We start from the raw sequence: 18,511 nt of genomic DNA, 5'->3' as shown, positions 1-18,511 counted from the left end.
TCTACTGGCCACAGGCCCATATTCTGCTTTGCCACTCTCTTCTTTTAATTCATGGTGCCTGCACCACCTGCTGTTTTCTCAGCTACCCTGTTTCTCAGCCTTCCTATTACTCTTGTCACATTGTTTAGCAATTCTGACTCTAAGCAGGCCTGAGTCTACTCCTGCCTCTCACTGAAGCCAAGCCCATTCAACTTATTCTGTTCTGTAAAGTTTTCCATGACCATCCTGGCACCGTTTCATTAACCACTTCTTTTCTCACCTACGTTTCCATCAGGAGCCTGGCTTTTAAGTATGCTGCCTGCTTTGAGTGAAGGGCAGAACTCAGAGCAGAACATTTCCACTTCAGTTATAGACACAATAATCAGATACAGATTTAAATAGTTTCCTTTTATTATAGACACAACCGCCACATGAATATCATGTATGGATTACAAGCACTTCAGAATACATACACACACACACACACACACACACACACACCGAGAGAGAGAGAGAGAGAGAGAGAGAGAGAGAGAGAGAGAGAAGTGACTGGCCTAAAACTCCAAAAATGATATTAAACCAGGAGCCATCTAATAAATATTCCTACCTCTGCATCTCTTGCTTTCCTTAAACAAAATGAAAGACAGGGAGTGGGGGTGGGGAAGGGGAGATGAGTTTCGCAGAATGTCAGCGACTCTCAGAATCATTGTGTGGAAACTGCACAGAGACACCAAATTAATACAGGGAGAGAAACTTATCAATTAGATAATTTTCTCTTCCTTCCACTGTGCTCAGTAGACCTTGTACTGATGAATAGCAAAGGAATGAAATTAATACCCTGAGTCTCAAAGCACCATACAGGCAAGTTTTATTGAAATAAATGTTGTTTTTGCTGTGACAGTAGTTTTAGGATCACAGTCTAAAACGTTTTTAAACGAACTGTCACTTAAGATGATCAGTTATTCCTGCATAACATTACAACCTAAACTACAGCAATGAAATTAAATATCTGCAGGATGGAACAATAATTTGAAAAGTGCTTTATAAATAATCATCTAATTTATCCTTCCACAGCCTTGTGATCATTCTTCCTATTTTCTGGAAGCTTTTGTTTGATATTCAAAAACAGGATCAAGTTCAGATCTCTACCTACCAAATAGATGCCCACTTTACAACCTTAACTACTACACAGCCAAGAAGAAAGCAGAAATGTTAGAAACTAGCTCTTCGGCTCAACCAGTGTAAATCACAAATGCAAAACATACAACTTTGAAGTCATAGTCCAAGTGGGGCTTCAAAACCAAATTGTTCTGTATTTCCATGCATGGCTAGTCACTGTTGGGAATGATCCCCTTACCCCAACTGATGTGCTGGAAACAGTACAATTGCAGCTATCTGAAATACAGTTTTATGTTCTCAATTAAAGGTCAGCAGACTGGGTTTGGGCTCAGCTCACAAATTGAAGGCAGGCAGCAACAGTTTGGGACATAAAAGCTTAATTCATAACCTAAGGTTTGGTTTCGTCTGGTTTTTACAATATGGTGATTTACTGCAAAATAGGATAAAACAATTCTTTACTCAGAATTCTGAAGTGTGTAGGAAACTACCAAAATGAATAGGACATTCAAAGAATGAACTAACAAGACCACATAGACCAAAAAGATTAATTGTCCGTAAAGAATGGAGTTTAAAGCATGGTTATGAAATAACTTCAATACAGGTGTTCAAAAGCTCAGAAATTTATAAAGTTAAATATTACCCTAGATGAGCCAAACCTGATATAAAGCAATAGTGTGTCCATATCTCTGAAGAGGTCCTTTCGATACCGGTACTACATTCCAGATGCTGCTTTCCAAATTATAACTAAAAAGGGTAAAAATAAATATAAATAAATAAATGTGTCAACCAAGGGAATTCTAAGTATATAAATTTTGGAAACAAAATCATTATTTTCAGTTTAGTCATCATAACTATATAATTTGGGAATTAATTGTTATAGTTGGGCTATTATTGGGGTATAGTTGAAAACTAATTTTAAAATATTAAAAATACAGATGTATTCTAATCATAAGATGGTATTTTGAATTCTATGAGCCACTTGATCGGCTATATTTCACTTCATTTAACTCTAAGAATATTACTAAGGTGAAATAATAAACTATAATTCAAGAGGACAATAACCAGAGGCTGGGGTTAATGGAACTTAATTCCCTTTGTATAAAACAGATAATACAAGTAGCGAAAATGTTCTCACAGCAGTTTTCTTTTCAACAGACAATGTCTTCATCTCGATTCCTAGTCTATTTGAAAGTTATCAGTGTGAAAACCATAATATGTATGCTAGAACATACTCCCTCATTTTCCTGAGCAGCAAAATGTCCAGGAGTAATGCTACAAAGTTTAGAATCCTTCGGACAAGACAACCCTAAAGTTTAGGGTGATTTACGCTGGTGTGGGTGGTGTATAGGGTAAATGCTATTTATTAAGTAACAATAAATTCACACAAAACAGTAATGAAAGGCCAAGGAAATTACTTACTTTAATATCATTTGGAATGTGCTGTAGTTAAATGCATATCCCCCAATCACCCACATAAACTTTCCATGTAGAACTGCTTTATGCGAAGCCCGGCTTACAGATGGACTAAATGGCTTCACATTAGGTAGAATCCAGTATGACTCCGTTGAAGGAACATTCAAAGAACAATCAGGACCTGTGTATTTAAAAAAAATAATAATGGGGAGAAATAGTGACACCTGAGCTGTACAGCCTCCTAGGCAAAAGTGTTAAAATTATGTGAAGGTTAGATGGAAAAACTATGCTGACAAAACCAATGTTCATTGTAGAAACTACTCTAGATTCACTGAAGAACCATCCATACAAAAGTAAAATATTGTAAAATAGTTTTAGTAGTTGGGTAGAGAGGGAAGAGAGATAAATAATGTAAAGAGATAAAGATAAGTGGACAGTCATTGCAGAAAGCCGTATGATTTTTAAACAAAGATTTACATAGGACCAGACTTTTAGGAATATAGTAGTGTGAAGTTTATATGCTTTCTTTAAAAAAAGGTTAGGTATGATGGCAAGCAAAAATGAAACAGTCCCATTTATTTAGGGGGGGGGTTTCCCCAGCAAAATACTTCTTTTTCAATGTCTTTGGGCATATTAGTCTTTGTTCTAAAAGAAAATCTGAACAAACTTTAAAAGATTTGGCTATAAACTAAAATTCATTAGCTTGCTGAGAATTGAACAGAAACTTCGATATAACTTCTGGCGACACATTTGAAATTACTTCAAATACACTTGCTACTCATTTAGGTTAATAATAATAGATAATAATAATAATAATAATATTTATAGATGAAATCTGACATCACACTATTAAAACGGTTCTCCCACCCAAACACTATGCTAAGACCATTACAAGTTAATGGATCTGCCTTTGACATAGGTATGAAATCAATTCAGTTCATAATCTTAGATCATACCTATATTTCTACTTTAATAAAGGATAGTGAATAGATCAAATCTTCATCTCATCAGAACCCTAAACACAATCTAAGTTCTTCAATCAGATTTAAGACTACTATGAGTTATAGCTGTCACATTTCAGCAGCAACAAGCATTTTATTTATTTAAAGAAGTTCTTGAGCTATACACACAACCAACAGTTACATGAATCAACATGTAAGCAATTATTCTTAACAGACCGATTACATTCTATTCTTTTGTTTACAAATTATATCCTGGTTTTTAAAATTGCAAGTTGTCCCCTTACTTTTTTTAAATATGCTTAAATCAAATGTGTATTAGTTTTAATTTATGGAAGGGATATTTTTGGAAAAACAGTGACACCAAGTGGTAAAATATATACAAAGCACTGAAACATACCAATTTTAAATAAACACGTTTTTACTTTTTTGTGTAACAAATTTTTAATAAGCAAGTCATAAAAATATTCAAGACACACATAATGCCAGTATCTGATACTTTGACATGGCATACAACATTTAGAGTAATTGTGAAAAATATTGAACTTTACCATTTATCTGAAAAAAACAAAATCATGTTTTGTTTGGGGAAAATTCACTGAAATATATGTGAATTAAAATATATCAAGTAGAGTAAAAGGTTGTGTACACAACAGGGTGTTAATATGTGCATGGGTTACATAGATCCAGTTTTTCCATGTGTGTTTTTGTTCACTTTTATTCACACATGAGCTCTTTCAATTAAAATCTATCTCAGTATTTCCCATCCACAGATCCAAGCAGGCAGTGCTTAATGAGATGCATTTACACTGTGTGATGTAGTCCCATCTCTCAATTACTATTTCCATGACCTCTGGAAGTTCAGGAAACCTGAAGTCTGTTGTGGGTATGCAAACAGGATTTTGTTTACCTATGCATGCAAACATTTTTCTTTCTTTTTTTTAAGGCCCATGGAATAGCACAATTATGAACAATCACCACAGTTAAATTTTCAATTATGTTTCATAGTAGACAAAAGGGCTGATTTAAAAATAAAAACAAAAACTGAAATACATGAAATTTACACACAGAGAGAAACATACACACCTGACCACACCAGGTAGAGAGCCAGCAGCTCATCGAGAAATGCCTTGCTGAGGACAAAGAATGGTGAGGGAGGTAGAGGAACAACAGATCTCCTGACTCTTCCCCCGCCCAACGTAAAAAGTCATTGTGTTGGTTGGAGAATAACCACACATGGCCTAGGCATGGTGGGGAAGAGCAACTGCAAGTGGGATTATAGAAAGTGTTTTTTCTTTTTCTTGCCCCTTTTCCTTTCCTGCCAACTATTAGCTGTGAGGACTAATCCTATTTTTATTTTAACGCAGCCATTTTCGACAAGAGCAGGTCTGCACAGCTGTTTTAAGAATGTGAAATTGTTTTTAAAAATTTAAAAACAACGGTGAAAAATTGCCTCCAGCAACAACCAGTGGCACTGGACACACTATGTTCTTTCATTTGAGCGGAAGAAAACAGAATAGCTAGGCTGTGCTCAGGCACTGAGCAAGCAGAACTGGGAGTTGTGGTGACAGCACCCATCAAAACATTGCCATATATGTAACAAAACAAAACACAGTGTGATTTAATGCATCCACACTCCACCAATCAAGAAAAACAAATTTAAAGGGGGGAAAGTGTAGGCTACTAGAGGGCCTTCTAGGTGATGGTGCCTGCCCTGTGGAACGCCCTCCCATCAGATGTCAAGGAAATAGGCAGCTCTGTTTAGGGAAGTTTTTAATGTTTGATGTTTTATTAAGTTTTTAATCTGTTGGGAGCTGCCCAGATGGTCAGAGTATAAATAATAAATTGTTATAATATTATTATTATTACTTGAATGGAGATGACACAAAAAAGGAAAGCCCATGAACCCATGGGGTGCAATGAATCCACTTTAAACTGCTCCTGTGTGTGCATCCCAAGACTTAAATGGAAATAGATATTGTAATTGGTTAGAATGAGAGGCATTTTCTGTAAAAGAGTTGTTCATGGTGCACTAGGAATCTATTCACCACCAGTGCTGCAATATCTCTAATCCCTGTAGTGTCTGCAGCCTCACATAGTGGACAGCATAAAGGCGAAATGAGCAGAGTTAAGTTGTGCAGACTGCCCAGATGCAAACTGTGCATCTGGTTGGCTCCACCATGTTTTTTACTAACACCAATGCATAGTTTGGCCCCAGATAATCAACTAACTCTTTAGCAATTGTTGTCCATTTTTAAAAATCATTTATGTGTTGTATTTTTAAGAACAATATATTTGGTACTGCCAGAAAACCCACTGGCTGTACAAGAGTAACAGTATTATTAAATAACATATGTGCCAGGCATTTATGAACAGCTTGGCTTTTCATTTCCTGGAGCCTGTACATCTGTATGATGCAGCTGATTGTACCTTTACCTGCAATAGTTTTAATCTACATGTGCTTGCTGCTCTCTCTCGAGTTTTAGGGCATGCCCTCTACGTCCCGGAGGGTGATTAAGCAGCAGGTATTTCTTGGTGGCTGGCATCATTAGGATAAAACACCAGAGATTTCTGCTGTGTGTCATGTGTTAGAAGGATAAACTCCTTAAAGGCTCTACCTTGCTGCTGATTGTTCTCATGCTGGAAAACACCTAGCTGGGATCAAAACAATCATACAGCTACTTCTGTGTGCCCAAGAAAGTGCCTGGGTGCACCTAAATAATTTGCTTGGATCCTTGGTTTCTCTACATGTGTAGCTGGTGGTCCAAACTACAGAAATGAGCAGGCTTTTGTATTAAGTGAATTGTTACATTAGTTGGACACCTCATGGGAAATGCCTAGAAGCCATTCAAAAACCTACATCAACAAAAATGCCTAAAAGAGGCTACTAAAATTTATTTCAGGATTATTTTACCTGATGTTTTCCTAGCACATGTATAACTTCTGTTCTTGATGAAGCAATTTTGAGTGCTGCAAGCATAACTCTTGTTCAAATACAGGACAACAAATATAGTTTAGAGAGAACAATAGGACAAATAAGAACTAAAGGATGAAAGAGAAAAGATGATTTCCTTCCATTCTCCCACTAAATGTCACTTACCTTCAGAATGTGAGCACTTTGAACTGAATATGTCACCATGCCCACTTATAGCTGAAGGTGAAACAAACAACAGATCTGCTTTCTTTGAAATTCACCTACAGGTAAAGACTGACAAGTGGGAGCTGTAGGCAATCTGACTTTTACAAGCTGGCTTTTTGTTACTTCACACTTTCCTGTAGATGCTAGAAATGTGGTGTCTTAGGAAGTTTTCCAGAAACGGATTTAGCCATTTGACCCCTAGTTCTACACTTCTTTGGGAGGAAAGTCTATGTGTTTGAGAAATCTTTCATTTGATATCTCAGCTATGCCTCTGCAGAAACAGAAAGCTATCCACATAAAATCTAAGCTCACTACTTTTATATATACTTTTGTAGCATATTTCAACAAACGGTGTATCATTAAACTGCTATAGTTTTTACAGTTTTTTCTTCCATAGCAGGGAAAAAACCAGAGGAGTCGGTACTGATGTAGTGTGTTACAGTAGTGGTTCCCAATTAGCTAAGTAATATAAACCCCCTGTTTTTCAAACACCACGCCATGGACCCTCCAATTTTGAAAATTTTAATATCTCTTATGATAGATTTAGTTATGTGAATGGTGCCACAGACCTCCTTGGTGCATTATGTGGACTCCTCAGGTCCCCGGGTCCCCGGTTGGGAACCACTGTGTTATCAAGCGTCAGACTAGGACATGTCATACCAGGGTTTAAATCCCCACACAGCCCCACAAATCCCCACACAGCCATGAAACTCACTGTGTGACATTTGGCCAGTCACCATCTCTTAGCCTAACATACTACTTAACAGGGTTGTTGTGAGGCTAAAATGAGGATGAGAACCATGTATACCATCTTGGCTCCTTGAAATAAAGGTAGGTAGTGAGGAGAAGGATGTCAACGTTGTGATACTGGCAAAAATATATTTGAGATTTATACTACAGAATTGCTTTACATCAGAGATATCTATATAAGCAATGCATACATCTTGTAATAGATTTTCAAACACAAACTGAAACCATAGTAGTATTTTGCTAATACGAAGTTTGTAAATTAACTTCATTATACCAAATAAGAAAATATCAAAAACAGGAATAAATAATACTTTATTTTTATTGTAAACCTTGTCAACTACGAAAATAGCCACTGATCTATTTAGTTCCAATGGCAAAATTATGAGAGAGCATGTTCACTACATGCTCTAATCCAGTCATGTCAACGGGGGGGGGGGGTGATGCTCTTGAGAATAACACTGCAATAGGGCACAACAGCCATAATGAACCTGACCCATATGCTAAGCTGAACCTACCATCTTTGACAATTTTTACTGTCTTGACTTTGTGGGGTTTTTTCTGCTGTTCTGGTGTTGTTTAATAATTTTATTTTATTGATTCCATTGTTTTGTTTTGTTTTCTGTAAACTGCTGTGATAAATTATATCCTGCTTGTCCTTCTGATGTGTCATCTAAAATAAATAATTCCTAGAGACTTCAGCCTGACTCCTAAGTTACTCTTTCTATTCACATAGTAGGAAGTGTTTTCTGCCAACTTCCTTCTCCTTTGGGGACATAAGAAGCTGCCTTATACCAAACTAAAACACTGGTTCAACTACAGCATCAACTTTACTAACTCTTCCCATACAAGTCATAGTTCCTGCCTCCCCCTCCCTCTCTACTTTCTAAAATTACTTTTTGAATCTGAGCACAGAGTACTACATTTAAAACAACCAGTGTCTGAAGTTAAAAATTAGTTACCCTGGTGTCATACTTAACTTCAGAGACCATTAGAGCTAAGAATGCATATAGCTATATAGGTGTGTGTCTGTGTTAAAAGTAATTTTCACGTTCCAGTACTTTGGACAGCTCCTTATCTTCACAGGCCAACTAAAGAATGGTGAGATGAATGTAAAAGGAGATCCCCTCAGCTGTGTCACGATTTCATGCCAGGGATGGGAAATATTTTTCCTTCCAAGAACCAGAAAGAATGGCTCCATGGGCCACTTCAAAGCAGCATACTGTCAGCACAAATTAGTTGATAAATACAGATAGCAAACCTGGCTTTTGCTATTTGTAGGTGAGACTTGAATTCAAACTACACCTGCAAATGGACATTTTTCCTCTGCTGAATAGCAAAACTGTTTGCAAAGGAAAAGTGTCCAATTGCAGAAGCAGTCAGAATCCCAACGGACTGATTTAATGGAGGTAGTTAGTGCTGTGAGCAAGCCCTGCTTACCAAGGAAAAACCAGAAGAGTACTTTAAGGACCCCTGTGTTTACCAGCCCTAAAACTGAAATTATGTATGATATCAGCTGTAAGGCAGGTAGTTGTGCTTTGGTGAAAATGGCCTACTTTGGTCTGTGAGGCCAGAGGTTTCTGACCACTATTTTATTTTATGATAACACAGGGCCTGAAAAAGCAGAATTCTTAATACATGCAGATTTCTAGTCAATCACAACATCATTTCCTATACAATCACAATCCAATAAAATTTGAATATTCCAATGAAACATTAGCACTTGACCCTACAGCAGTTCTTGAACCTAGAGCCTAGGGAATAGCAGATGGAGTCTGTACACCCATCACAAAACTCAGTACAAAAGAAGGGAACTACACCTAATAGCTTGTAGTCTTTGTAAATTGCCTAGCTCCAAAGTTGACATTATGGTTACTATGGGTGTAGTGGTGCTCTTAAGGACATTCCTGCTCAGACTTCCCATAGGCATCCAGTTGACCACAGGAAGAAAAGGATTCTAGACTAGAATGGCCTAGACCAGCAAGCTTTTATAATGTCGCTCTGGTATCTGCAAAGCCTCTGAGCTCCACTTCCCACCCCCACCATCCACTACTCCCTTTGTATTGAGGATGGTTACTTTTTTCCCCTTGGAAAATATATAGATCTGAAGGGAGGAGTTGGAAGAATACCACTCTTGCCCACATCCTTTTTCAGCTCCGTATGCTTTTCAAGGTTTAGATCAGCAGTTCAGATCTGAAATGTACATAAAAACTGACATGGGAGAAGCTGGAAGGAAGGGGGAGAAATCTGAGAGAGGGAGGGAGTATAGATAGTATTGTTCCATTGCATACTCCCAGAATACCAAATGTACCCAAGGGTCAAAAAAAGAAAAGAAAAGAAAAGAAAAGGAGAAAAGATTGACAATATGTGGTATTAATTATGGTCAATCTACTATATGAAGTGGATATAATTTTATGTCTGAGTTGCTCCTATGGAATTCAGAGACAGTAGTAGGGAAAGCACTACAAATACTTGAGTGCAAGTATTTGGATTTCTTATCCACAAGCTTTTTGCTGTTTTTTTGAGTACAGATAGGGGAGGACATGCAGAGGATGGCTGAAAAGCAAAAAGCTACATTTCTTTCTATTCTTTCTGTATATCCCATCTTTAGTATTGCTATTCTAATGCATGTTAGATATAGTAAGCTAGGGATTACTAAATACCTATACAAAAACCTTGAATGGACAATATTACAGTGAATACTGAGCTACCATATCAGAAATATTTTTTGCTTTTAAACGAACTTTTTAGAAGGTGCCTGAATACTAATTTTATTTTCTTTCATAATTCTGTTTCCTATACTAGATGCTCATTCCAAAGTATCCACCAGATGTCACAATTGCTCAGAAAAACACAGTATAGTACTAAATGTTCTCTTTATACCCTGTACTAAAAGGTTTATTACCAAGCCCAGATAGCAGTTCAGCACCTTCACAGCTTCACCTGATACAGCTGACAGCTGACAAGGAGACTAAAGACACCCAACTCCAAATGCCCCAATAACCTCACCCAGCAACTTCATATTGATGTTAAAGAACCTGAAGGATAAGATGGAACTCTGCAGGAACTCAAAAACTCAAAGTCTACTGGCTGAAGCAGAAATCCCCCAACACTGCTTTTTGAAACCATCCCTACAGGTAACAAGTGCAACCACTGTATCACCATGGCTTCCAACCCAGACCTGCAAGGCAGGCCTAACAAGGTATCATGCTTGAGAACATCCAAAGTTATACATCAAGGTTTCCAAACACCAACCTAAACCCAGAATGAATTCAGTCTAGATAATCTATTTCATCCAAGCACACCTAGATAGCTGCCACTCTCTTGAGCACCGCACACAGAAGGAAATATTTGTGATTGTAACAACTAACATTCAATCTTCGAGATCAAGTGAAAGTGTCTTAAGAGATGGTTTCCCAACCACTACCTTCATATCATTTCAACATCAAAATATTAGCTCCTAACATTGGAGTTACCGTATTTTTCGCCCTATAGGACGCACCGTCCCATAAGGCGCACCTAGTTTTTTTGGGGGGGAAATAAAGGGGAAAAAATTATTTTTCCCCCAGGCGCGGGGCTGGGGCGGGGGAGGCCCGAGCTTCCCCCGACCCCAGCCCCCAAACAGACAGCTCTCTGCAAGCCGTGGGAGCCCAGCGCTGGATCGCGCTGCTTGCTGAGAGGTCCGCGAAGCCTGGACGCGCTGAGCTCAGCGAGGGCAGGCTTCAGCATGCAGTCAACTCTCCGCAAGCAGCGGGAGCGCTCCCGCTGCTTGCGGAGAGGTCCGCAAAGCCTGGACGCGCTGATCTCAGCGCACGCAGGCTTCAGCATGCAGTCAACTCTCCGCAACCAGCGGGAGCACTCCCGCTGCTTGCGGAGAGGTCCGCGAAGCCTGGAGAGCGAGAGGGGTCGGTGCGCACCGACCCCTCTCGCTCTCCAGGCTTCAGCGAAAGCCTGCATTCGCCCCATAGGACGCACACACATTTCCCTTTCATTTTTGGAGGGGAAAAAGTGCGTCCTATAGGGCGAAAAATACGGTAAGTAGGTTCACCTGTCAAATGCAGCTACTGCTCCACAGCCTGGGAGCTTCTGCTTACCATGACATTTCCTGACTGTTCATAGTTACACATAAACTCAGGCTTCAAACAGTATCAAAGAGTCCAAGAGATAATGGCTAAGGCATTATCCCTGTAAATAAAATATGGCTGAAGGACACCTGTCAATTAAGTGATACTCTATGGTAGGGAATTTGCATAAACATGCTCAATGAGTAAATGACCCTAATTATGTGGGGAGAGAGTGCATGTTAAAAGCCACTGGTGTGTTTATTAGTTTGAAGAAAAAACAGAAAACTGGTGTGCTTAATATATTCCAAAGGTGCCATTAAAGTAGTTGCATATAAAATAGGAGGTGTCCCAGGTTAAAGTAAGTTGGATTGCTCAAGCAACAAGCTGTAGGAAATCTATTTAAATGTTTAACCTGATCCATCTTGAGGCTAAGGGACAAGTCCTTAATCCAGAGGCTCTTGCTTTATTTGAATGACAGAGGATGAATAAGATGTCATTCTGAGTTCTCGCCTAAGTGCGGGTAGCAATAATTTGGAAAACAAATAAATAATAGACACTCTGGACATTTCAAGTAGGGCAGCAGCTTTCAGGAAAGATTTTTCCAACTCACCTTGCCAGCTGTCATTGCACACACAGAGTTTCTCTCCAGTCAAATCACAGTAGCCATGATCCGGACTTCCACAATTAGCTTTACAGTAAGGAATATCACAGGATTCTCCCTTCCAGTATTTGTCACATTCACAATACACCTGGCTTGGAATGGAGCTACTAGTTGTACACTTTCCATGCCCTGAGCAATTATTAGGACATGAATTTATTCTGTAATAAAAAAGATCAGAAGAAAGGAAGGAAATGGAGAAATGACACGCTGATTTTCAGGCCTTTATTTATACTTTAATATAATTGGTGAGGAAATCATTTCATGAAAGAGATAAGAAAATGGTTTCTAGCTGTAACCTTCAAACTTCTTACATCAGTGTTATCTCACGGAAGTCAAATGGAGCTATCTGATGAGCCATTCAAACGGCAAAAATATCAAGAGGTCATTCAAGAGGTTATGTTTTTATTTTTCCTGTCTAGTATCTTATTATACTGTTATAAAGTTAGACCTAGAGGGGCAAATCTGAATAAGCAAGTGGCAAGCCAAGAAAACAATGGACGCAAAATACACTTTTCTTTCAGCTGAAAATGAACATGACATGGATTTCAGCTTCACTGCAAGTGAAACAATTATTTGCAGTATTTTTCTTTTGATGGTTTCCATGCAGGAAATTTATAATATTCAATGAGTTCTTAATGTCATAACATTTTAATGCTAGCCTTACACTGTCCCTCAAAATATTATGATTATATTTATTGATCAAAGAATGAAAGGAATAAAATAATGTATGTGTTATGTGCAAAGAGCCAGAGTATTAATATCTTAATCTTAATCCTCAGTTTGGTAAAAAGAACAAATCTATTCCAAGACCAGGGCTGCATATAGACTTCAGGGACACTATCAAGCCTGAGCCTATATTAATAGACCTCAAAGGCCAATCCCAGCACATAGTACCCTGTAAAGACCAGAGCTTGCTCCTCAGTCCCTCCAACCTGTCTCTAGGATGCAGGAATTTAGCTAGGTTTTACTTCTGTTTGTCTTTAATTATCTATCTGCTTCTTATTTATTTTATTTACTGAATTGGTACACTGCCCTTCATGTATAGATCTCAGGGTGGTTCACAGGATAAAAAATACATGAACAAAACAATAACTCTGCTCCCTCCATCCCCTCAGCAACGCATTTAGAAGGGTATAGGATGCTAATCAGCCAAAGGCCTGGTTAAAGATAAATGTTTTTGCCTGGTGCCTAAAGGCGCCTGATGAACTTCCCTGGGCAGAGCATTCCACAAACGGGAGGCCGCTGCAGAAAGGGCCTGTCCTCGTGTTGCTACCCTCCAGACCTCTCATGGAGGAGCCATATATAGAAGGGCCTCAGATGATGATTGCAGGGTGCAGGTAGGTTCATATGGAGAGAGGCGGTCCTTAAGGTATTCTGATCCTGAGCCGTTTAAGCCTTTATAATTTAAAACCAGCACTTTGGCTGCCAATTATTTTCTGGGCCAAATTCAGTGTAGTAGGCATATCCTCAAACTGTCTTACCCTGGTGAGCAACCTGGCATCAAATTTTGCATTAGCTGAAATTTCCAAACCATCTTCAGATGCAGCCCTACGTTGCTTCTGACCCTTCAGAACTTTGTTTGCCTTCTCTGAAATCCAATTTCTGGCTGTTTGGGATCATGCTTTTGTCTCTGGACCACTTGGGATGACAGCCAACTCCCCTGGGTCCTAAAACTCCACTTATTAGAGCCTGGCCTTACTGATGTATTTTTACCAGGTGGTAACACTTGCTGACTGCAGGATACTACCAAGCACTTAATATTTTTACCACAGATGGATAAAATTATCCTAGGAACCTGACAGGATGGTGCAGATAACTGGTTTACCAAGAATTTACCCACACACTATACTATAGTATAGTAGAATTTACCCCAGGCATAGGCAAACTCAGCCCTCCAGCTGTTTTGGGACTACAACTCGCATCATCCCTAGCTAACAAGACTAGTGGTCAGGGATGATGGGAATTGTAGTCTCAAAACAGCTGGAGGGCCGAGTTTGCCTATGCCTGATTTACCCCCTTGGTAAATAGCATCATCTCAGGTCAGTGTAGTAGTTCTAACCTGTGTTCCTATGAGATGCTTAGGGAGACTGGCATGGATAGGATGATACACCTGGCAATGTATTTCCCTTGCAGACAGATGTAAAGAGGTCACTCACATTAACCTCCTAGCACTGGGTGTAGCATACCTTCACAACCCTAGGCCAAGGGACCCACTCCAAGAGCCATTCCAGCCAAGCTGTCTTATCTACTCAAGGTCTACAAACATTACTAATATACAATGTCTTGACCTGATTTGTTCATATCATATTAAAATCCTTTTGTTCTACTTGATTTAATTTGTTCCACAATAAATTATCACACAGCCTCATAAATCAACAACTCAGTCATGGAAGAACATAATATTTATACTAATTGTTGTTCCTGAAAGAACCTTTCTGATTGCATTTCTTCTCATGAGCATCTTTATATGAATTTGTATGAATTCTAACCCATTCTTTGCCAAACTCCCAATTTGCATAAGACGTCTTCAAATATTGTAAGCCCCAAAACTTATCTACTAAGAGAAATATATCTCTGCTGATTAATAAACAACAAAATGATACTTACGAGTAAAAAATATTAAATCCTGTTAGATTATAAGCAGCATCACTAAAAAAGTGTAGCAATGCATATCCTGAAGTAGTAACAACTTCAGGTACAGTTTCATTTCCACGTACTTCAGGAACTATAAGACCACTGCAAAAGATTAAACATGAGAAGGTTAACGTAACGAGTAACATTGCAAATAAAAAAAATAAGAATGTGAATAATTCAGTGGGTGCTCAGTACAATTTAGAAACATTTCAGAATTTCATTCCATTGCCCTGATTGAAGCAGAGTGTAAAAAATACAGAAATTCATGCATTCTTAATGGGACTGTGTCTTTTTTCTTAATTAAAAGAGCCTGTCTCAGATTTCTATGCACTGCAATTTAAATACTATATTAGGAAAATTCATATGAAAATAGCTATTGGTGTGAAAAGATTGCATGATAAATTAAAGTATGTAGAAAGCAATATTTACTCTTTCCTACATTAAGTGTGAAATGCTTGGAACCAAGTTCATGTTGAAAGAATAGAAAAACAGTGAAGGAACTTTTAGTTTCAATCTGTTTGTTTCAAAATGTACTGAGCTGACTTGAAACCAATAAAAATAACCATGTTCATAATTATATTTAGGGTTGGAAGAACTGTGCAGGATGGGATGCATAGAAAAGTCAAATGTGGTAAACTTTTAAGAACATGGGTTCACTCAAGGACTGATTAAAAACTGAACATGCCAATCCGTGGTGGAGAACCACTAGCCCCTGGGCTAATTGGGCCCAGCGGTGTTCCTCATTTGGCCGGCAAGGCCATTTTGGCCAAGCCACACCCACCTGTCCTACAGCAAATTTAAACTGTAATGCTAAATTTCCATTCACAAAAAGATTTTCATAAAATTGTAGTAGAAGCTATTAAGCTAAAGTACTTACCTAAATACTGCTATTAAAGGTGCATATATTGAATCTCCATCGTAAACATACATATGGTCCCAACTACATTCTGTGGCAAAATGATTAAATCTTAGTCTTAAAACTGAATTAGGACTAGAAGAGAAGAAAAAAACAGCAAGAACGTTAGCAATAGCCTGTTCAGAAATAGCGTAGCTTATAATACAATGTAAATAAATATAAGGATGCAATAAAGTAGTATGAAAAAGGCAAGTATAATTTTCAAATGCAACTGTAAGCCTTCTTACTTATAATTGTGCGTGAAAGCAACAGTTTTGTATGTACAGTGTTACTGTTATTATTATTATTTTATTAAATTTGTATACTGTCCGTCATCCGTAAATCTTAGGGTGACTCAGAACATAAAAATAAAAAATACATAAAAACAAAAACAAATCAATAAACCTCAAATTATTATATTTACATACTGATTAACAGTAAACACCTATCTTACTTGTAAGTATATAGGAAAATGTTGTTAATTCACTATCTTAAGTAAATCAGAGTTTATCAACCTGAGAACAAGCTATGCAGCTGTATGTCGTCCTCCCACAGGGGCACCATTGGGGGGGGGCCAGGGGACCAGCCCCCATATTATCAAGGAGGAGCCCACCCACCGCCCAATTCCACGGCACTACTCAAAAGAATGTGCCAGGGCAAAGCATCTTTGCCCTGGCGCATCCCTTTGACAAGCCAGGGTGCCTCCCAGGAAAGTGCTCTGTCAGTCTCCGCCAGGGACATACCAGCGTGAAATGTCTTCGCGCTGGCGTGTCCCTTTCAGGATTTCCAGGGCGCCTACCAGGAAAGTGTTCTGGTGATCTCCACCAGGGATGCACCAGTGCAAAGTGTCTTTGTACTAGCACGTCCCTTTCACGACTGCCTGGGGGAAGGTGCTTGGTGATCTTGACGGGCCTCAAGGAGGAGGAGGAGGAGGAGGGCTTGCTGAGGTGGCCTTGACCTTGCGGCAGCGAACAAAAAAAAAGGTGGCTGGTGATGGAGGGGGTGGGGAACTGTCCGGCCAAGCTGGCCTGGCCAGGTTGGGGGCAGCATGTATGTGACATCATGCATGTGCAACAGCCCAGCCCAGCCCCATGTTGGGGCCAACTCAGCATGTCCGTCTTCCCATTTCTCTTTTTCTCAACTTTCTGCACCTAGCTTCAGAAAAGTTATTTTAGTTTTTTAAACCACAGTTTTCCATGAACTGGTTAGCTGTGGTTCAAAGACCCCCTCCAAATGTGGATATGAATCCATAGCTGAGGGAGAAACCTAAAACCATAGCTTCCCAGTTCAGACATTATGGGAAACTATTATTTAAGAAACTAATAATAAAATTGTATACATGACGATTCAAATGTCAGTCTCACAGATATCAGTGGGGCTTACTCTCAGGTAACCAGGTTCAAATTTCAAGCAGAGAATGTATGGGGAGAGAAGAGGAAGTGTAGGGGTAAAAGGCTTGTTCCCATAAAACCATGGCATACTAAACCAGGTCTAGGATTGCTGGAACAAGCTAGAGAAATGCACGTGCAAAACAGAAATCAAAAGTATTAGAAATGAGTAATCAGTTATTGCAATTTTCATCTTTATTAATTTCAGTGCATGGTATATTTCAAGTGCAACACATCCATTAACTGTGGTTCGGAAGCAGCTAAATCAATAAAAGCCATTTGCAGATTAAGGATATGCATGGAGCTGGCACCAGTACCTGGCATCCTTGGCCTGGCACACTGGTACTGACACCTGTTTTGCTCTGTCAACCACCTGTTCTCTAGCTGCAGGATTGCATGCTGGCAGCAGCCTGGTCTAGGAAACTGTCCACTATGTTAAAATTGCCCACAACACCCAACACAGCATCTATTTCAGAAACTGTGGGGAACTGAAATAAATTTAACATGACAGGTGACTACCCAGCCTCTGCTGCAAGGTAAGCCTGAGGCGGGCATGGCATCCATACTTCAAGCTGGACCCAGACATGCAACAAACATTAGTGTTAAGTCCTCCTGGTCCATGATGCATTTCTGATTCAACGTTCAATGCAAAGCTTCCCTATTCCCGTTTCCAAAATTAAGCTGTGTCCTGATTTGGAAATTCACCAGGAGATAGTGAAACCTTAGAGCAAACATTAGTAACTGTTTATCGAGGGGAAATGTTACACAGAACAATACTCTTTGCATAACACTATGCTCTGAAGTTAAAAGCCTAGTTTATTACAGTGTTGGAGAACCAGTCCTCCAGATGTTGTTCAATTACAAATCCCATCATCCTTTACAACTGGCCAGGCAGGCTGGTACTTATGGGAGTCCAACAACATTTGGAGGGCCACCAAATCCCCAGCCTTGCTTTGCAAGAAGACATTAATGCAAAATATATACTTACTATCCTTCAATTAACCATGTACATTTAGTTTTGTATTTATAATTAATTGGTCCATCTGTTAAATATCCAGAAGGTTCAGTTAACCTACAAAAGAATAAACCAGGAATAATTAGCCTTATAAGCCCATGTATTTTCCTCTCCTTAAGAACATACCTATATATAAATATATATTTAACTTGAGTAAAAATATGTTTCAAAAACACAAACTTAATTGACATAAAAATATTTCCTACATTCCTCTTGTTAATATTTCTCAGCTGCTTGCCCTAAAGTGACTTGTAATGCAACAATAAAAATATAATAAAATAATATTAAAATAAAAGGTGAAAAATATCTGAACAGGTCTACTATGCATCGAGTCCGCTTAAAAAGTGTGTATTGTGGAATAAACTAAGGTGGGTGGTCTTAGTATTGACCTATCTTCAATGGCCGTTATCATGTGTCCTGCTAAAATATGGTTTAGTGTGATGTACATGAACAGGAACAGGAACAACCACAGTGTGTCTTAGGCTCTGTTACAGAAAC

At 38.8% G+C, this 18,511-nt stretch overlaps 1 protein-coding gene across 3 annotated transcripts in view; it reads right to left on the bottom strand.

Moving 5' to 3' along the window:
• The window catches only part of ATRNL1 (attractin like 1), a 503,181-nt gene that overhangs the window by 423,740 nt on the left and 60,930 nt on the right, over window positions 1-18,511 (bottom strand). For all 3 annotated transcript variants that reach the window (XM_083616673.1, XM_083616675.1, XM_083616674.1), the window contains 6 exons: window positions 17,987-18,070; window positions 15,593-15,706; window positions 14,689-14,817; window positions 12,031-12,239; window positions 2,518-2,692; window positions 1,755-1,842 (listed from right to left, as the gene is read on the bottom strand). In XM_083616673.1, coding sequence (XP_083472799.1) covers window positions 1,755-1,842; window positions 2,518-2,692; window positions 12,031-12,239; window positions 14,689-14,817; window positions 15,593-15,706; window positions 17,987-18,070 — 799 coding nt within the window. The remainder of the gene's footprint in view (window positions 1-1,754; window positions 1,843-2,517; window positions 2,693-12,030; window positions 12,240-14,688; window positions 14,818-15,592; window positions 15,707-17,986; window positions 18,071-18,511) is intronic.

Source organism: Podarcis filfolensis (genome assembly GCF_964270895.1).
Source record: "Podarcis filfolensis genome assembly, chromosome: 5".
Taxonomy (NCBI): Eukaryota; Metazoa; Chordata; class Lepidosauria; order Squamata; family Lacertidae; genus Podarcis; species Podarcis filfolensis.
The sequence above is the reverse complement of the archived record's forward strand: the minus strand, read 5'-3'. Positions and strand labels throughout refer to the sequence as shown.